The following is a 13,571-nucleotide window of genomic DNA, read 5'->3' as shown; positions in this document are numbered from 1 at the left end:
TTCCCCAAATGTATTATAAGTATAACTCCAGTTTATCAAAATAATATTGGATTTATTATTGGCAATCTGTTATTCATAAATAAAAATTTAATATATGCGATATTTGTTAAACCTCGGTATCAGGTTTGTTGGTTTTGACAACTGATACTTCTACCTCTGATGGATTAAAATTCATTAAAGGTTTGTTTTTTGTTGTGTTAAACCTGTTTTCATCAGGAAAATATACTTTGATTTTATGATTGCCACCTACCACCTTGTAAATTACTTTATCAGGATATTCATCAATAAATTTTGGTCTCCAAAGAATTTCACTCCCGTTTGAAACATATGAGAATAGATACGGTTCTCTGGCTGTAAAAATGACCTTGTTTTCTCCATAAAATATATCGTAGCCTTTAAGCCGGTGCATTTTACTGATGTCCAACGCAATTAGCTTCTCTGGTTCTATTACGGACTTGGGAAAGGGAAATTCTGGTTCAGAAACTTTTGAGTTAAACATACCGTGTTTAAGCGGTCTACATTGTTCTTCCTCAATCGGTTTACTTATTCGTTTGGGAATGTTGAAATCAACTCCTAGACTTAGGAGTTGGTAAATGGCGTTCTCATCTTTTGGCCTTTGTATCCATTTTGAATCATCAGACTTAAGGAACAATATTAACCTATTGGTGAGTAGTAATAAAACCAATATTTTTTCTTTTTTACCAATAGGTACTATAAACACCTTTTTGACGTATTCCCATTTATTTTTTGCTTTCCAGAAAATAAAGTCCGGCGTACAACTTGATCCTTTTTTGAACACCTCTTTAAACAAAAAACTGCCATTAGGAATAAAATATTCGATATTTTGTACCTTAATATATTGATATGCGATAGTAGTCCATTTGTAGTCAATGTCAAGTTCTGTAGAAGGCTCGAACGGTGACCATCCGTCATCTACTTGCGTAAGATGTGTGGATGTTCCATCCAAATGAAAAATTATTATATTGTTCGAGTGAATCTTGAAACCAACTATCCGTTCAACAATGACCTGTCTGGAAAATTTTTCTTTTATTAAAGTTTGCCATATAATGTCATTTTGTTTGTACCGATCATACCATTTGAATAAACCGTTAAAAACAAAACCTGGTTTAGCATCGAATACTCTGAGAGGACCGGATAAATAGTTGTAATAAAAAAAGGAGTCATTTGTAGTTTTAATGCTAATTTGAACAGGTATGTCAACATTCAGATCAACTGAAATCCATTTATTGCCAATATAATTAACATTATCGTTAATTAGTTTTATCTTTTCTCCATTTAATAAATAAATCATTAGTATTCCAAAATTTGGTTCCAAGGTTTTGTCGACATAATATTCTATTTTATTAGAACATTCATTTATATTCCCAGCCTTCCAAACAATCCATCTTGTATCGGCCGAATTAATCCATTTTATTACGGAGTCAAAAATAAATCCAGTTTTAGGTGTAAATATTTTAAGTTCTTTATCTTTTGCTACATTGTAGAAATATGTACTGTGTGCTATATAGAGGTTCAAGGGGATACGAACATTTCTGTTCACATCCATTCGTTGCCACGGAGAATAAATTTTCTTAAAATATACATTCCTTGCTCCATTAAATAAGTGTATAAAGATTTTATACAGTCCGCCGATATCAGATGAGACTAAGATAACCTTACTGGCATATTCAAAACTATTTGATGCCTTCCAGATACAAGAAACAAATTTACATTCTGGGTTAAATGAACTAACTGAAGAGAAACCATATCCATTTTTTACAGTGTATATTATACCTTTATCTGTTTTTTGGCACTCATATTTGTCGTTCGATAAACTTTTACGCAAGTTAAGTTCAATGGGTATCAATTCAGTTGACACACCTTTTTCATTTGGATCAGAATATGAAAATTTTTTCGAACAAAACAGTAGATATATTAATGTTTTGAATACGTTCCATATATACATTCAAAACATTGTATAGGATTGCCTATTGAGTCTAAATTACAACGTGGATGGGGAATTAGTTATTTATAAAAGTCGCATACCAAAAATCATTTTAATAAATTTTTGCTACTTAAATTAAATTATAAATAAAACAGTTTTGCTGTAGTTAAAATTGTTTAGATGTGTACAGTGTAAATTGATTAAAATGATATTAGTATAGATACATAAATCACTAAAATGTTATTTAATAATATTATTACTGTTAAAAGAGTAACGGATCAATAAATAAATAAAACATGACTAAATATCGCCTAATTTAATACAATGTGTAAGTATTCTAGGCTTTTAACTTATAGAATATCTTAATCCTAACGTGTATTCTCTTTTGTTTTAACAAAATTATAATTTTAGTTTATTTAAAAATTGAGTTTAAAACTTGAATCGTAGTGTTCATGTAATCCTGAGTTATGACAGGATCTTTTAACGCGGTTACCTCCCCTAGGATTTTGTACTGTATGTAGGCTCTCTCTCTGTTTTCCTTATTGATTCCTCCAGCTGCATTAGGAGTGGCAACAATGGTTACCAATCTCATTTTGTCAAAGTTTTCTTCCCAAATGGTTAAATACTCCAACTTGTCAGCTTTTTCTACTAGTACTGAACCGTCGTAATAAACTACTTTGATAATTTGGTCAGTTTTACTGGCTCCATGATAAAATGCGCAGTTGGGACTTGGGCTAACTTTTGATACTGACAGATTCTTACCTCCAAACGTCATTTGTACGTAGTTAAATTCGAATGGTTTTGTCTGAACAAAATTGTTCCCATAGGTTTTCGTGTAAATAAATACATCCCTCTTTGTATCGTAGATATCCTCTGGTTTTATTTGATTTTTAGGGTTTTTATCGTTAGAATTATCTGGGTTCTCAGGATTCAGCGCTTTATCCAATTTAAGATCGTACTCAGCTGGGTCCTTTTTCAATACATACTTGTGTTTCCTAACTAATGTGCTAACAGCTTCCTCTTTTTTTTCATCTTTTTTAATCTCTGGATCTTTTGTTGTATCTACTCCTGCACCACCTTGAGGGGCTGATTTATCATCAATAGGTTTATCCGTGGGAGATGGATCAGTAATTCCAGGGGGTGTTTTAGTGTCAGTGGGTCCGACCTTGGGAGTTTTTTCTCCAGGTGTTTTAGGGTCTCCAGTTGGAAGTTTTTCACCTCCTGTAAGTTCAGGTTTTTTATCGCCAGTATCTTTAGGTGTTTTAGAGTCTTTGGGTTCAGGCTTTTTAGTGTCTCCAGTTGGAAGTGTTTTAGGGTCTTTGGTAGTATCACCCGAAGGTTTAGTAGTGCCATCACCTCCACTTTCTTTGGGAGTTTTAGGGTCTTTTTGTGTGCCTGTAAGTCCTTCATCTTCAATCTCTTTGGCAATTCTTTTAGTTATTTCGGCGACATTGAACTCAGGACCTATAGCTAGGAAGGTATCATGTGCGTCCGTCTTACCGTCATCCTTAATTGTTTCTGGAGTACCTGACGAAGGAGCAAATACAACTATTAAAACCACTGTTAATATCACTAATAAAACAATTGTCGTTATAAATATAATCAACTTGTTCTTGTTCCTTTTAAGTGGCGAATCCTTATTGTTCGATCCTTCGCCTTCATATGTTGTATTGTCAAAATTGTTACTCACAGATGGTTTATTACCTAAACTTAATGCGTCGGATGAGTTGTGATAATCCTCAACTTGGAACAATTCGTTTCCGGTATTTATTCTTTCCATCGTGTTATCAAAGTTCATTTCACTTTTTGTAATAATCTTATCGTTTTCCTTTACTATTGATTCGTCTACAAAAATTTCCGGGTATGGTAAATTTTTAAATTCTCCGCTCATTTTTAATAAACACTATATTTATTTTTATTAAATTATAATTGCAGCATGAATTTTATTATATTATTTGATAGCTGCTACTAGACTAACCATGTTCCATTATTTCAATTAATCTTCATAAATCATTCATTCAAGTGCACATATATGTTATTTTGCATAATATGAATTTGTTTATCTTAATCCGTTCATATTATATACAATAAAATCGTACAATGTGTTAGTCATTTAAATAAAGAGAATGTATTTACACATGTGGATCAACACTAATTAAATGGTCATGATTGTTTGTTTTATTATGAAAATACATACAAAATTTACAATTATTAGTGTCTATGTGTAATTTTGTGTGCATGGTTGTATTTTAATCAGTAGCTGGTGATCATTTTTGCCGACCCTAGGCACAAATCATCCAGATAAAAAACGCAATACTGTCCTGTGGAAATTCCACTATCAGCTTCACTTAAGCATACGACTCCAGAGTCGTATTTGTTCTTGATTCCACTGTCGATTGCCTTGATGATTCTAGTGTTATCGGTGGTCAAGTTACCGAAAACCCCGCTGTCGTGGCTATTTACACCACTATTACTCGAGTTATTATACAAGTGTGTTATTGAGTCGTAGAACTTGGGCGAATGCCTTAATTTTACTCTCAACCTATAGGCGTCCCCATGTGCATCGATACCATCTTCTATTTTGCACCTATTCAGAACTTCTGCATAGTCTGTTGTGTTAAAAAATATATCCGTTATTTTAAAGCTCCTTCTAACTCCACCTGGTTGTGTATACTCCTCGGAATCATAGTCTTCCGTTACATAAAGCACATTGTTGTTCAGATCCTTCTTAATTACATACCTCAGTGTGTTCGGATTACATTTCGTGTATATGTAGTTATTCAGGTTCTTTCGTTGTCCTATTGAATAGTTAAACACACCCGGGTGCTCCCCTATTATTTGTTTAGTTTTATAATCTACGATTGGCCCCGTGTTTTTACCAAGTTTACTTAGAAGGTATTCGCTAATATTCATATCCTCCATGAAACATAGACCCACTGAATCTTCTTTGTTGTGTGATGGCAACCCAATGATCCTGGCGTACTCTCGCACCTTTAAATATTTATTGACTCAGTTTAAAATGTGTAAAAAGTTATCACACGACACCTTATCTTACAATTATTGACTATAGGACTAATAATATCTAATAACTCAAGTCGTACAAAGTCATAATTGACTGAAAGGATATCCAACAGCCAACTAAATAGCTATTTTTTAATTATAACTATTAGTAATTGTATTCGGTTCACCTGTTGCTTTGTCAAATATTCCAGTGGAAATATCAATTTCGACAGTTGAAACTGATTTAACCTGCTTAAAAAGTACGTTTGATCCTTGACGGGATCTTTGGAAAGCACCAATCTTCTGATGCGCCTATCGGCGCATAGTGACTTGTCCTGTACTGCAGACGCGTAGTGGCCTGAAGCCACGTAATCAAATCCCCAGTTTATTGCTCTATCAAGAAACTGCCCGAATTTAATCCTATTGTTACACCAAACGTCAGGATTGGGTACCTCTCCTTGTCTGAACAATGGTTACTTAATGCCTTACTGGTGATCTCAACCATTTTAAACTATTGTATTCACATATCAATAACTAATTTGTAGTTAATAGTATATTCAATACTTGTAGTTTTCTATAAAATCTTTCAGAATATCATCGTAATACAACTTTGAGAATGGTAGCACGTTCAGTTTTACTCCAATTTTCTTACACACTTCACTGGCAAATTTCAAATCATCAGACTTGCAAGTTCCTGAGGAATTCAAAATTGCATCTAATCATATGTAATTTATCTATCAATTTATTAGCTGTCAGTAAAGTCTAAAAATATTAGCCAGCTCATAAGTGGTACCTGTATCATCGTCTATATCATTTACTTGTAAATAAAATGCTTCCACGTGGTAACCTCGGTTTTTTAATATCCACAAGCTTAACGAAGAGTCGACTCCACCACTCAGCAATACTGCAACTCTACATACACATTAATTAAATTGACTATTAATGGCTTTTAATATCTATAATTATAAGTGTTACTAACTTTTTTTGCGATATTTTTGCAGGTTTATTATAATTTACAGGATTTATTTCAGTTTTATTGGTACCATCAATAAGTTTTTCAACAGTTGCAGAGTTACTTAGACTATCAATAGTTCTGTTTAAATTAATTTGTTGGCTGAATTCACTCTCTATGTGCTTAATAATTGCATCGACTACGCTTTTATTAACTATGTTGAGATCCAATAAATTCTTAACGATCTTATTGCTATATAATATGTCACCAATATGGTGTTTGTTTGTTAAAATACTCTCTATATTACTGATATTGTGTGTATTAGAAAACAAATTGTTAATAATTGATACTAAAATTGATATTATTCCTCTGTAAATCAAGCTTTCAGAAGTTCCATCAACATACAAAAACTTATTTTCATAAACAAAAATTGAAAAATAAATAAAGAAACTGCAATCCTGTATCAATTTATACTTTACACATCCGGGCGATTTAATGATAAAGTGGTCCTTACCGTCCCTATTGCAATTTACTAAATCGGTTGTATCAAACTCTTTCAGTAAATTAGCTTTGTTTGGCAATTTCTGGAATAAAAAATCATTTGGGGAATCCAAATATACTTCTCTTCCAATGGTAGTTAATTTCTTAATAAAATCCAATCTACTTAAATTCTTATCGTATAAATCTCTAGAGAGTAAACTTATTTTATTAATCACCTGCTCATTTACTTTGTTGAATTCAAATTCTTTAAGTTGATCGAGCTCATCAACTAGTACACTACCATTATTATGTGTGAAAGATTCCGGTATGTTATTCAATAATTTACAGTGGGTATGATTTGATTTATTATTTAAAAATGAATACTTATTAAAATTAACTTTATTTGCTAAAATGATGTGACTTTTATCGAGATTCCATAAAATTCCACAATTACCTCTAATTTGAACACATTGAATAAAATAGAGTAAATAAAAAAAATATATTTTAAATATTGATAAATAAATTGATGTAAAATCATGAATATACATAATATAAACTGGTAATTATTAGAATGTTTGATGAATATGTGGAAGTATTTGTGTAGAATTTCTGAATTGTTCCTAAATAAAACACTAACACATACTAATTTCAAGTTAAGAGATTTATAAAACGTATTTAAAAAATTAAAAATTAATGTCAAATTACTATTTACTATCGATCAAATGCCATTGGTGAAGAGATCCATTAAAATTGATATTATTAACAATGTTTATTGTCAATGATTACTATGGAGTACTTTTTCTCGGAACCTTTACACTATAGAGTATCATCCTAAAGTATTTTCGCTGGAATACACCATGTACATAATTCCATCTTCCGATTTGTGCTTTCTAAATAAGTCACCCAAGACGGTGGATATTTTGGGTATTTTATTATTTACATAAAGATAGATTGTTGCGTTCTTCCCGTAAAATTTTGGGTCGTCCATATATTGACAAGTTAAGTGTTTTTGGAATATGTATTTAAATTCGCCATACATCATGTTCATGGGCACCAAAAATCTGAAAAAGTAAAAATTAAGAAATGGATAAAAAATACAAGTAAATATATTAACTATAATTTACTTCGATCTCTCTAATTTAAATGTAGAATTATGTGATGGCACACAAACGATTGGAATCCTATTTTTAAATTTAGATCTCAATTTAGAGACTTCATTTCTCCTTTCTGCTGAAAATATATTATTAAATATCATTTAGATTGATTAAATTGATAATAGAATTGAGAGATTGTTTACCTATGATGTCGTCCAACTCCTCGTCCAAATTATTGGCCATTATAAACAGTTGAAATTATCATTTAACAATAAATATAAAACAAAAAAAATTAATCAAGATAGAATTAGTCAAATATACAATAAAATGATAAGCATTGTGTAATTAATATAGTGCAGAATATAAAACCAATGTAACACAAAAAATAAACATCGATGAAACAAATATGTCAATTGATTAGGAAATAATATAATTAAATTCAACACTGTGTGTATTTGTGGGCCCATGTGTTTGATATGTTTCATAATATGTTGGGACGAACATTTAGTATTATTTCGTATTTTTTGTAAATTATTTTAATATGTATACTATTCTACTCAGTTGTTTTGATGTGAAGATGTATTTTAATTATAAAGAACCTAAAATAGATTTAAAATATAAACATCATGACCCATAAGTTGTTCTATCTAAATATTTTGGATTCTGAAAATATTTGCATAGAATCTCTGTCATTTTCAACATGTGGTAACTACTTAGCAGTCTCATATTCCAATAATATCTCAATCTATGAGATTAAAAGCAAATTTCACTTAAAAGTATGATACTAAATATAAATAAACAATAGATATTAAATATAGTATGTTTATGTATAAATTAGTGACCATAACTGTGGTTTAACCATTAGTTGTGTGATAAAAAATTATTTTTTAATAATGAATATTTTTAGACTTTAACCGACCCGGATGTAGATGCGTCATTCAGATCAACAATTTGGGTGCCTTTTAATCACCTGGAGTGCTCAAAACTAGTTGATTATAGATTGTTTTCAATAGGACTACACGGAATAATAGCGGAATGGGATTTAAAAGTGTTTAAACAGAAGGTATTGCTAGTTAACTAGGTAGTATACATCTGTGTAAATAAGGTAGATAAGAGTGTGATATCCGATATTCGGGAAATTGAAAGATTTATAGCGCACTATAGATAGCAAATAAAAATAAATCGTGTAGAGACTGATAACGTCGTTCGGAGGAGCGATCTTTAGCGGAGTAGTATCGCCGTACTCAGACCTGATGATAACATGTGACGACGGAGCAGTTCGCTCGTTCACAATATGGGCGCCGGAAAGCGATAGCAACCACGTTGGAAGCGAAGCTGACGAGTTGGTGTTCAACAAGGTGCTGGTGAAGCACAGCTGCAGCATACTGAGCATATGCTGTTCAAAGGAAAATTTCTTCTGCGGCACAGCAAACTCGGAAATAATAGTGTGCACATACGGATCGAGGAATTACAAGACGATAAAAGTGAGTAACGCAAAGACCGGGACAGGGAAGCGACCACAAGAAGGTAGCAGTAGCGCAGCAGAAGGAGTAAGCAGCACAGCAGTAGCCACGAGTGGCGGCGGCGGAAACTGCAATATATGGAGTCTAGTGTACGTTGATGACAAGAAGGTACTGATCACAGGAGACAGCCTGGGGAACGTGACAGTGTGGGACCTGAGCACGTTGACGATGCTGCAGACGTTTTCGGACGTCAGAAACGACGTTATAGCACTGGTGCTGATCAACAGTAACCTCTTCATATCGGCAAGTCTGCAGGGCAAGGTGGTGCTGTATTCGTACAACAGAGGCACCGCAAGGGAAGCAGGTGGATATGGAGCTGGCACAAGGAGTGAGACTGCAGAGGGCAGTGGTCAAGAGGAGAGTAAAAGCATGGGCTACGTGTACGGAAGTAGTGGCATCAGTGGCAACACGGGAGGCAGTAAGGAGGGAAAGTGGTTTATAAACGGGTTTAAGTATCCATTAAAGGGATCAATACACTGCTTGTCAATCTACTCGACGGACGCAAGAATTAATTCGTTTGGAGGGGGCTGCGGAGTTGGCACTAATTTTGGAGACGACGTAGGATTCCTGGTGTGCGGAGGTGACTTCGGGTGCATTTACTACACGAAGACGCACAAGTTTCTAAACAATAAGACATGTAAGCTGATATACCCGGCACTAAATTCATTTAACTCACGCGTACAAATGAATTCGGATAAGAGCAAACTGATATCGCAGCACGCACACGACGTAAACGTGTGGTCACTATCGAGCACAGCGGAACCGACGCCGAATGACACCACGGCAAGCACAAATGGGCAGGACACGCCATCAAAGGGAGAAGGTGTTATAAATATGAGTGGCAGTGGCATTAGTACCAGTAGTGTCATTAGTACCAGCAGTACGAGCACCAGAAGCACTAATCGTGTGCTACAAGAGGTCACTAATCGTGTAGTAGAAGGTAGCACGAGTGTAGGCAGGGACATTTGTAAGCTGTGCCTGATTAAGTTGAACAGGGAGGGAGGAAGGATCGTGGAAAGTCACATATCGCCGACGGGAGACGTGCTGGCAGTGCTGAACGAGTCGGGAGTGAGAATACTGCTGCTGGACAACCTGAAGATATCGCAAATCAAGTTCAGCTACAACCACGTGCAAATCATAACGATGTGCTTCCTCTCGGACAGTGAGCTTCTGGTGCACTACCACGACAAGGACGCGACGAGGAACTACTGCATAGCAAAGTACAGCATCAGAGAAGGAACGATGGAGACGCTGGAGTACCTGGACATGAACGAGGGAGTCGTTAAAATGGAGGTGCTGGGAAGCAGCAGTGAAACCACAGGCAGTGCTGAAACCTCAGGTGGCATTGGACGCAATTGGGGCATACTGTACTGCTTTAACAACAACGCGTACTGCGTGGACTTTAGAAACAGGACCTACGTTAAGCTTCCGCAAATTGTGGCCTCGAGAATCGTAAGTGTCGCAGTAAACGGAGGGTATCTGCTGGCGTTCTCGTCGAGCTTCAAGTACTACATCTACGACCTGGAAAGGAAGGTGATGGTGGAGTACGGAGGAGAGCTGATACAGAAGATACCGACCAAGGTGACAAACGTGAACTCAGTGATAGTAGAGTCGCACTGGGTACTGAGCTGGGTGATCGTGCAGACGACGCACAACATATTCTACTTTAAGCTTAACAGAAACCTGGAAAGCGAGGCTGCGACGATCTCGCCGAGTAAAGGCAGTGAAAAAAGCAGTAGCACGGCCAAGAGCGTCGCCACCATCAGCGGTATCCTCAACGAAGGCATGGCAAGCATAGCAGCCATGGCCGGCAATGGGCTTAGTGCCACGACTGCCATGGGCCCAACCGCTGCCATTGGCGATTCCACTGGTACCAATGGCACCGGTAGAGTCGATGGTGGCAGTGGAGTAGGCCATGGCAGCGGCGGCCTGAAGCCCAGTAAGCTGATCCTAGGCCCCAGGAGGCTGTACAACGTGCCCTCAATAGAACACTACGTGTACCCGGGGACTGACGTGGTTGCAGCAATGAGCGTCACTACCACCGGTGCCACGGGCACCAGTCAGGACGCCAACGCGAAGACGAGCACGGACAGGAGCACGGACATTGAGCTCGTAGATCCAGGGACCACTAAGATAAACTACGTAAACCTGGCGAAAAACAAGTTCATCGTGCACTCGGACGTGCTGGTTACAGGCGGCACGGGCGAGGACGGGGAGGCGGTGGACATAAGCATCATCGCATTCAAGAGGGCGGTCAGGGACGAGTTTGTGAGGAGCAAGAAGTACGGCCAGTAATCTCCTACACGCGATTGCACAAACACGTGGCCTTTACGTAATTGTTTATGTAATTGTTTATGTAATTGTTTACGTAAGTGACATGTATACAGATACAAATGTACATATACAAATGTTATGGATAATTATGTACGCATACACATTATGTGGATACGTACACACATCAAATGCATATATATGTATGGATAAAAATGGAGATAAGTTAGATATACTAATAGTGATGATCAATGTAATCCTCCACAAGCCTGTGAATTCGCCGTTTCAATACGTTCTTCAATTCTGAACAGATGGTAATATCGCAGTCGTAGCTGGATCATGATAACTAAAGGCTTGAATCATAGCTAACTAGCGTGGGAATTAATACCGTCGTGGCTGGCGAAAACACGGTTGCTGCTACTGTCGTTAGCTGTGGAAGTGTTGGTGCTACCGTTGGAGCTATCGGTGCTGTTTAAAGCGGACACCAACTCGTTGATTATTTTATCACTCATCAGTCTATCCTGTATCTTTAGAGCATCCTTATCGTCGAGAACAAGAGTCTCCCTGGTAACTCTCCTCTAAAGTCAAAATGTTGTGGTGGTAGTTGAATATAAAGGTGTGAGTGGATGTAAAGTACCTGTAAAGTAAGTGCAGTGGCCCAAGAGGTGGCAATTGAGTTAAAATGAAGGCTAGAATTGCAGTTTAAATAATTAGACAGCTTCCCAGTCGCGAATTTAATCACGTCGTCGGTGTTTAAAATTCTGGAGCCAGACACTTTTGCTAAACATTAGTCATTAGTGTTGGGAGGAGAAAGTAAATAAACTAGGTAGATAGTGAATTTTATAAATTTGCAATATCACAGCCAAAATTTATGGTACAAAAGTAATAAAATGACATACCGATGGCTTTACACATTTCAGAATCTGAGATGGTCAAGGGTGATGTGCTGAAAAGTAAAATGAAAAATGTTAATTACCTGAAGTTTAAAATAGATGAACATTCTACGATTGTTTTTATTTTACACAGCTTGTACAGCTTATTCGAATCGGTGTTGCGTCTGTTCACAATGGAATCATGGTGGATTCCAACACTCCAGGATTCCTCAGTGGTGGAATCCTTAGAAGTTGAATGCTCTTTAGCAATTTCAGACTTAATTAGTGATAAAACAGTGTTCAATTTGGTAAAATAATCAGAGTTATCCGATTTTATGGAGATTGAACCCAGATTAACCAATCTATTGTTAAAAACAAGTGAATATGATAAATAATCTCCCCGAATGGACAGTCCCAGGAATTTATATATATTAATCATGACTACATTTTAAAAAACAACGAATTAAAACACTAAACTGTTTATTGTGTGCGAATGTGTATAAATAAAGTGTGTTTTAACTGGAAGTGGAATGGGGAAGGTGTTTACAATATATTAGCTAGAATTAACAATGCAGTTAATAAACACACCAGATTTCCAAATAGAAACAAGTTCTGATGTTTCTAAGTTGTTAAACTCAGGCGAAAATGAAGAATTATTGACCCAGTTCGAAAATGTCACGCTAGTTTTTAATGAAGCCAACAATGGTATTCTTATTTATACAAGAATGCATCAAACAACAGCATCGTTCAATTAAACTGTTTTTAGGTGATGGCAAATTGTATTTGACAAATGTTAGACTACTTTGGTTAAACAATCAGCCTTCCAGCACCTCGTACTCGTTTCCATATAAATCGATGATGTTCCACGCACTCTCGAGAGATTTGAGTATTTTTTGGAGCTTATTAATTGCTTTAGTTTTATTTAGCAGGCCCTGTGTGCTCATTCAACTTAATTTGACCAGCGAGGAGGAGGACAACCACTCAGTACTGCTATCTCCAACAGACTCGACGGTGTTGGACCTTCTTTTTGACCAGATTTCAAAATTCAGTACTCTGGTGGACCCACCACTTGAAGATGACCCCAACTGCGTACGCTTCCCCTAAATTGTATTTATGTGTAGGAGGTGTACGAGGAACCGGAGCCAGACCAATGAAAATCAGCACACGTTGTATTTATAATATTTTGCACTCATGAATAATTCAAAGGTCGGTATATACACCGTTTACACTACAGTTTAAATGTAATCTCTTTATAATAGTATAAATGGTTATACATTGTCCGTGTCGCACTGAGATTCCATTTTCACTCGATTCTGTACTCAATATTTACTTCATATGATGTGTAAACTAAATATTGTCTATAATGTATGTTCTAATTGAATTCGTAAAAGTACATTTATTCATTTAAAGAATGTGTTACAGGAACAATTCTTT

The 13,571-nt window shown here is 35.9% G+C and overlaps 7 protein-coding genes across 7 annotated transcripts; 2 read left to right on the top strand and 5 right to left on the bottom strand.

The window, feature by feature from the left end:
- Positions 1-106: 106 nt before the first annotated feature.
- Positions 107-1,966, bottom strand: TOT_020000327 (uncharacterized protein; the record flags this gene model as incomplete). The annotated part of the gene is made up of 1 exon (XM_009692069.1): positions 107-1,966. The coding sequence occupies one exon, from the start codon at positions 1,964-1,966 to the stop codon at positions 107-109; it is 1,860 nt and encodes a 619-aa protein (XP_009690364.1).
- Positions 1,967-2,357: 391 nt separating this feature from the next.
- Positions 2,358-3,933, bottom strand: TOT_020001003 (conserved hypothetical protein; the record flags this gene model as incomplete). The annotated part of the gene is made up of 2 exons (XM_009692068.1): positions 2,358-3,790; positions 3,924-3,933. The coding sequence occupies 2 exons, from the start codon at positions 3,931-3,933 to the stop codon at positions 2,358-2,360; spliced, it is 1,443 nt and encodes a 480-aa protein (XP_009690363.1).
- Positions 3,934-4,198: 265 nt separating this feature from the next.
- On the bottom strand, positions 4,199-6,715 carry TOT_020001047 (uncharacterized protein; the record flags this gene model as incomplete). The annotated part of the gene is made up of 6 exons (XM_009692067.1): positions 4,199-4,305; positions 4,414-4,936; positions 5,134-5,407; positions 5,510-5,639; positions 5,739-5,855; positions 5,989-6,715. The coding sequence occupies 6 exons, from the start codon at positions 6,713-6,715 to the stop codon at positions 4,199-4,201; spliced, it is 1,878 nt and encodes a 625-aa protein (XP_009690362.1).
- A 488-nt stretch (positions 6,716-7,203) lies between these two features.
- TOT_020001046 (autophagy protein 8I) lies at positions 7,204-7,714 on the bottom strand (the record flags this gene model as incomplete). Its single annotated transcript, XM_009692066.1, has 3 exons — positions 7,204-7,438; positions 7,502-7,607; positions 7,675-7,714. 3 exons carry the CDS (start codon positions 7,712-7,714, stop codon positions 7,204-7,206), a joined length of 381 nt encoding a protein of 126 aa, XP_009690361.1.
- Positions 7,715-8,097: 383 nt separating this feature from the next.
- TOT_020001045 (uncharacterized protein) lies at positions 8,098-11,289 on the top strand (the record flags this gene model as incomplete). Its single annotated transcript, XM_009692065.1, has 6 exons — positions 8,098-8,247; positions 8,379-8,534; positions 8,662-9,372; positions 9,427-9,817; positions 9,929-10,816; positions 10,907-11,289. 6 exons carry the CDS (start codon positions 8,098-8,100, stop codon positions 11,287-11,289), a joined length of 2,679 nt encoding a protein of 892 aa, XP_009690360.1.
- A 224-nt stretch (positions 11,290-11,513) lies between these two features.
- On the bottom strand, positions 11,514-12,576 carry TOT_020000325 (conserved hypothetical protein; the record flags this gene model as incomplete). Its single annotated transcript, XM_009692064.1, has 5 exons — positions 11,514-11,611; positions 11,654-11,843; positions 11,903-12,045; positions 12,165-12,211; positions 12,242-12,576. The coding sequence occupies 5 exons, from the start codon at positions 12,574-12,576 to the stop codon at positions 11,514-11,516; spliced, it is 813 nt and encodes a 270-aa protein (XP_009690359.1).
- A 130-nt stretch (positions 12,577-12,706) lies between these two features.
- TOT_020001044 (uncharacterized protein) lies at positions 12,707-13,291 on the top strand (the record flags this gene model as incomplete). The annotated part of the gene is made up of 4 exons (XM_009692063.1): positions 12,707-12,842; positions 12,904-13,023; positions 13,054-13,226; positions 13,259-13,291. 4 exons carry the CDS (start codon positions 12,707-12,709, stop codon positions 13,289-13,291), a joined length of 462 nt encoding a protein of 153 aa, XP_009690358.1.
- Between the last annotated feature and the right edge of the window lie 280 nt (positions 13,292-13,571).

Source organism: Theileria orientalis, chromosome 2 (genome assembly GCF_000740895.1).
Source record: "Theileria orientalis strain Shintoku DNA, chromosome 2, complete genome".
Taxonomy (NCBI): Eukaryota; Apicomplexa; class Aconoidasida; order Piroplasmida; family Theileriidae; genus Theileria; species Theileria orientalis.
This window is presented reverse-complemented; position numbering and strand designations above follow the sequence as displayed.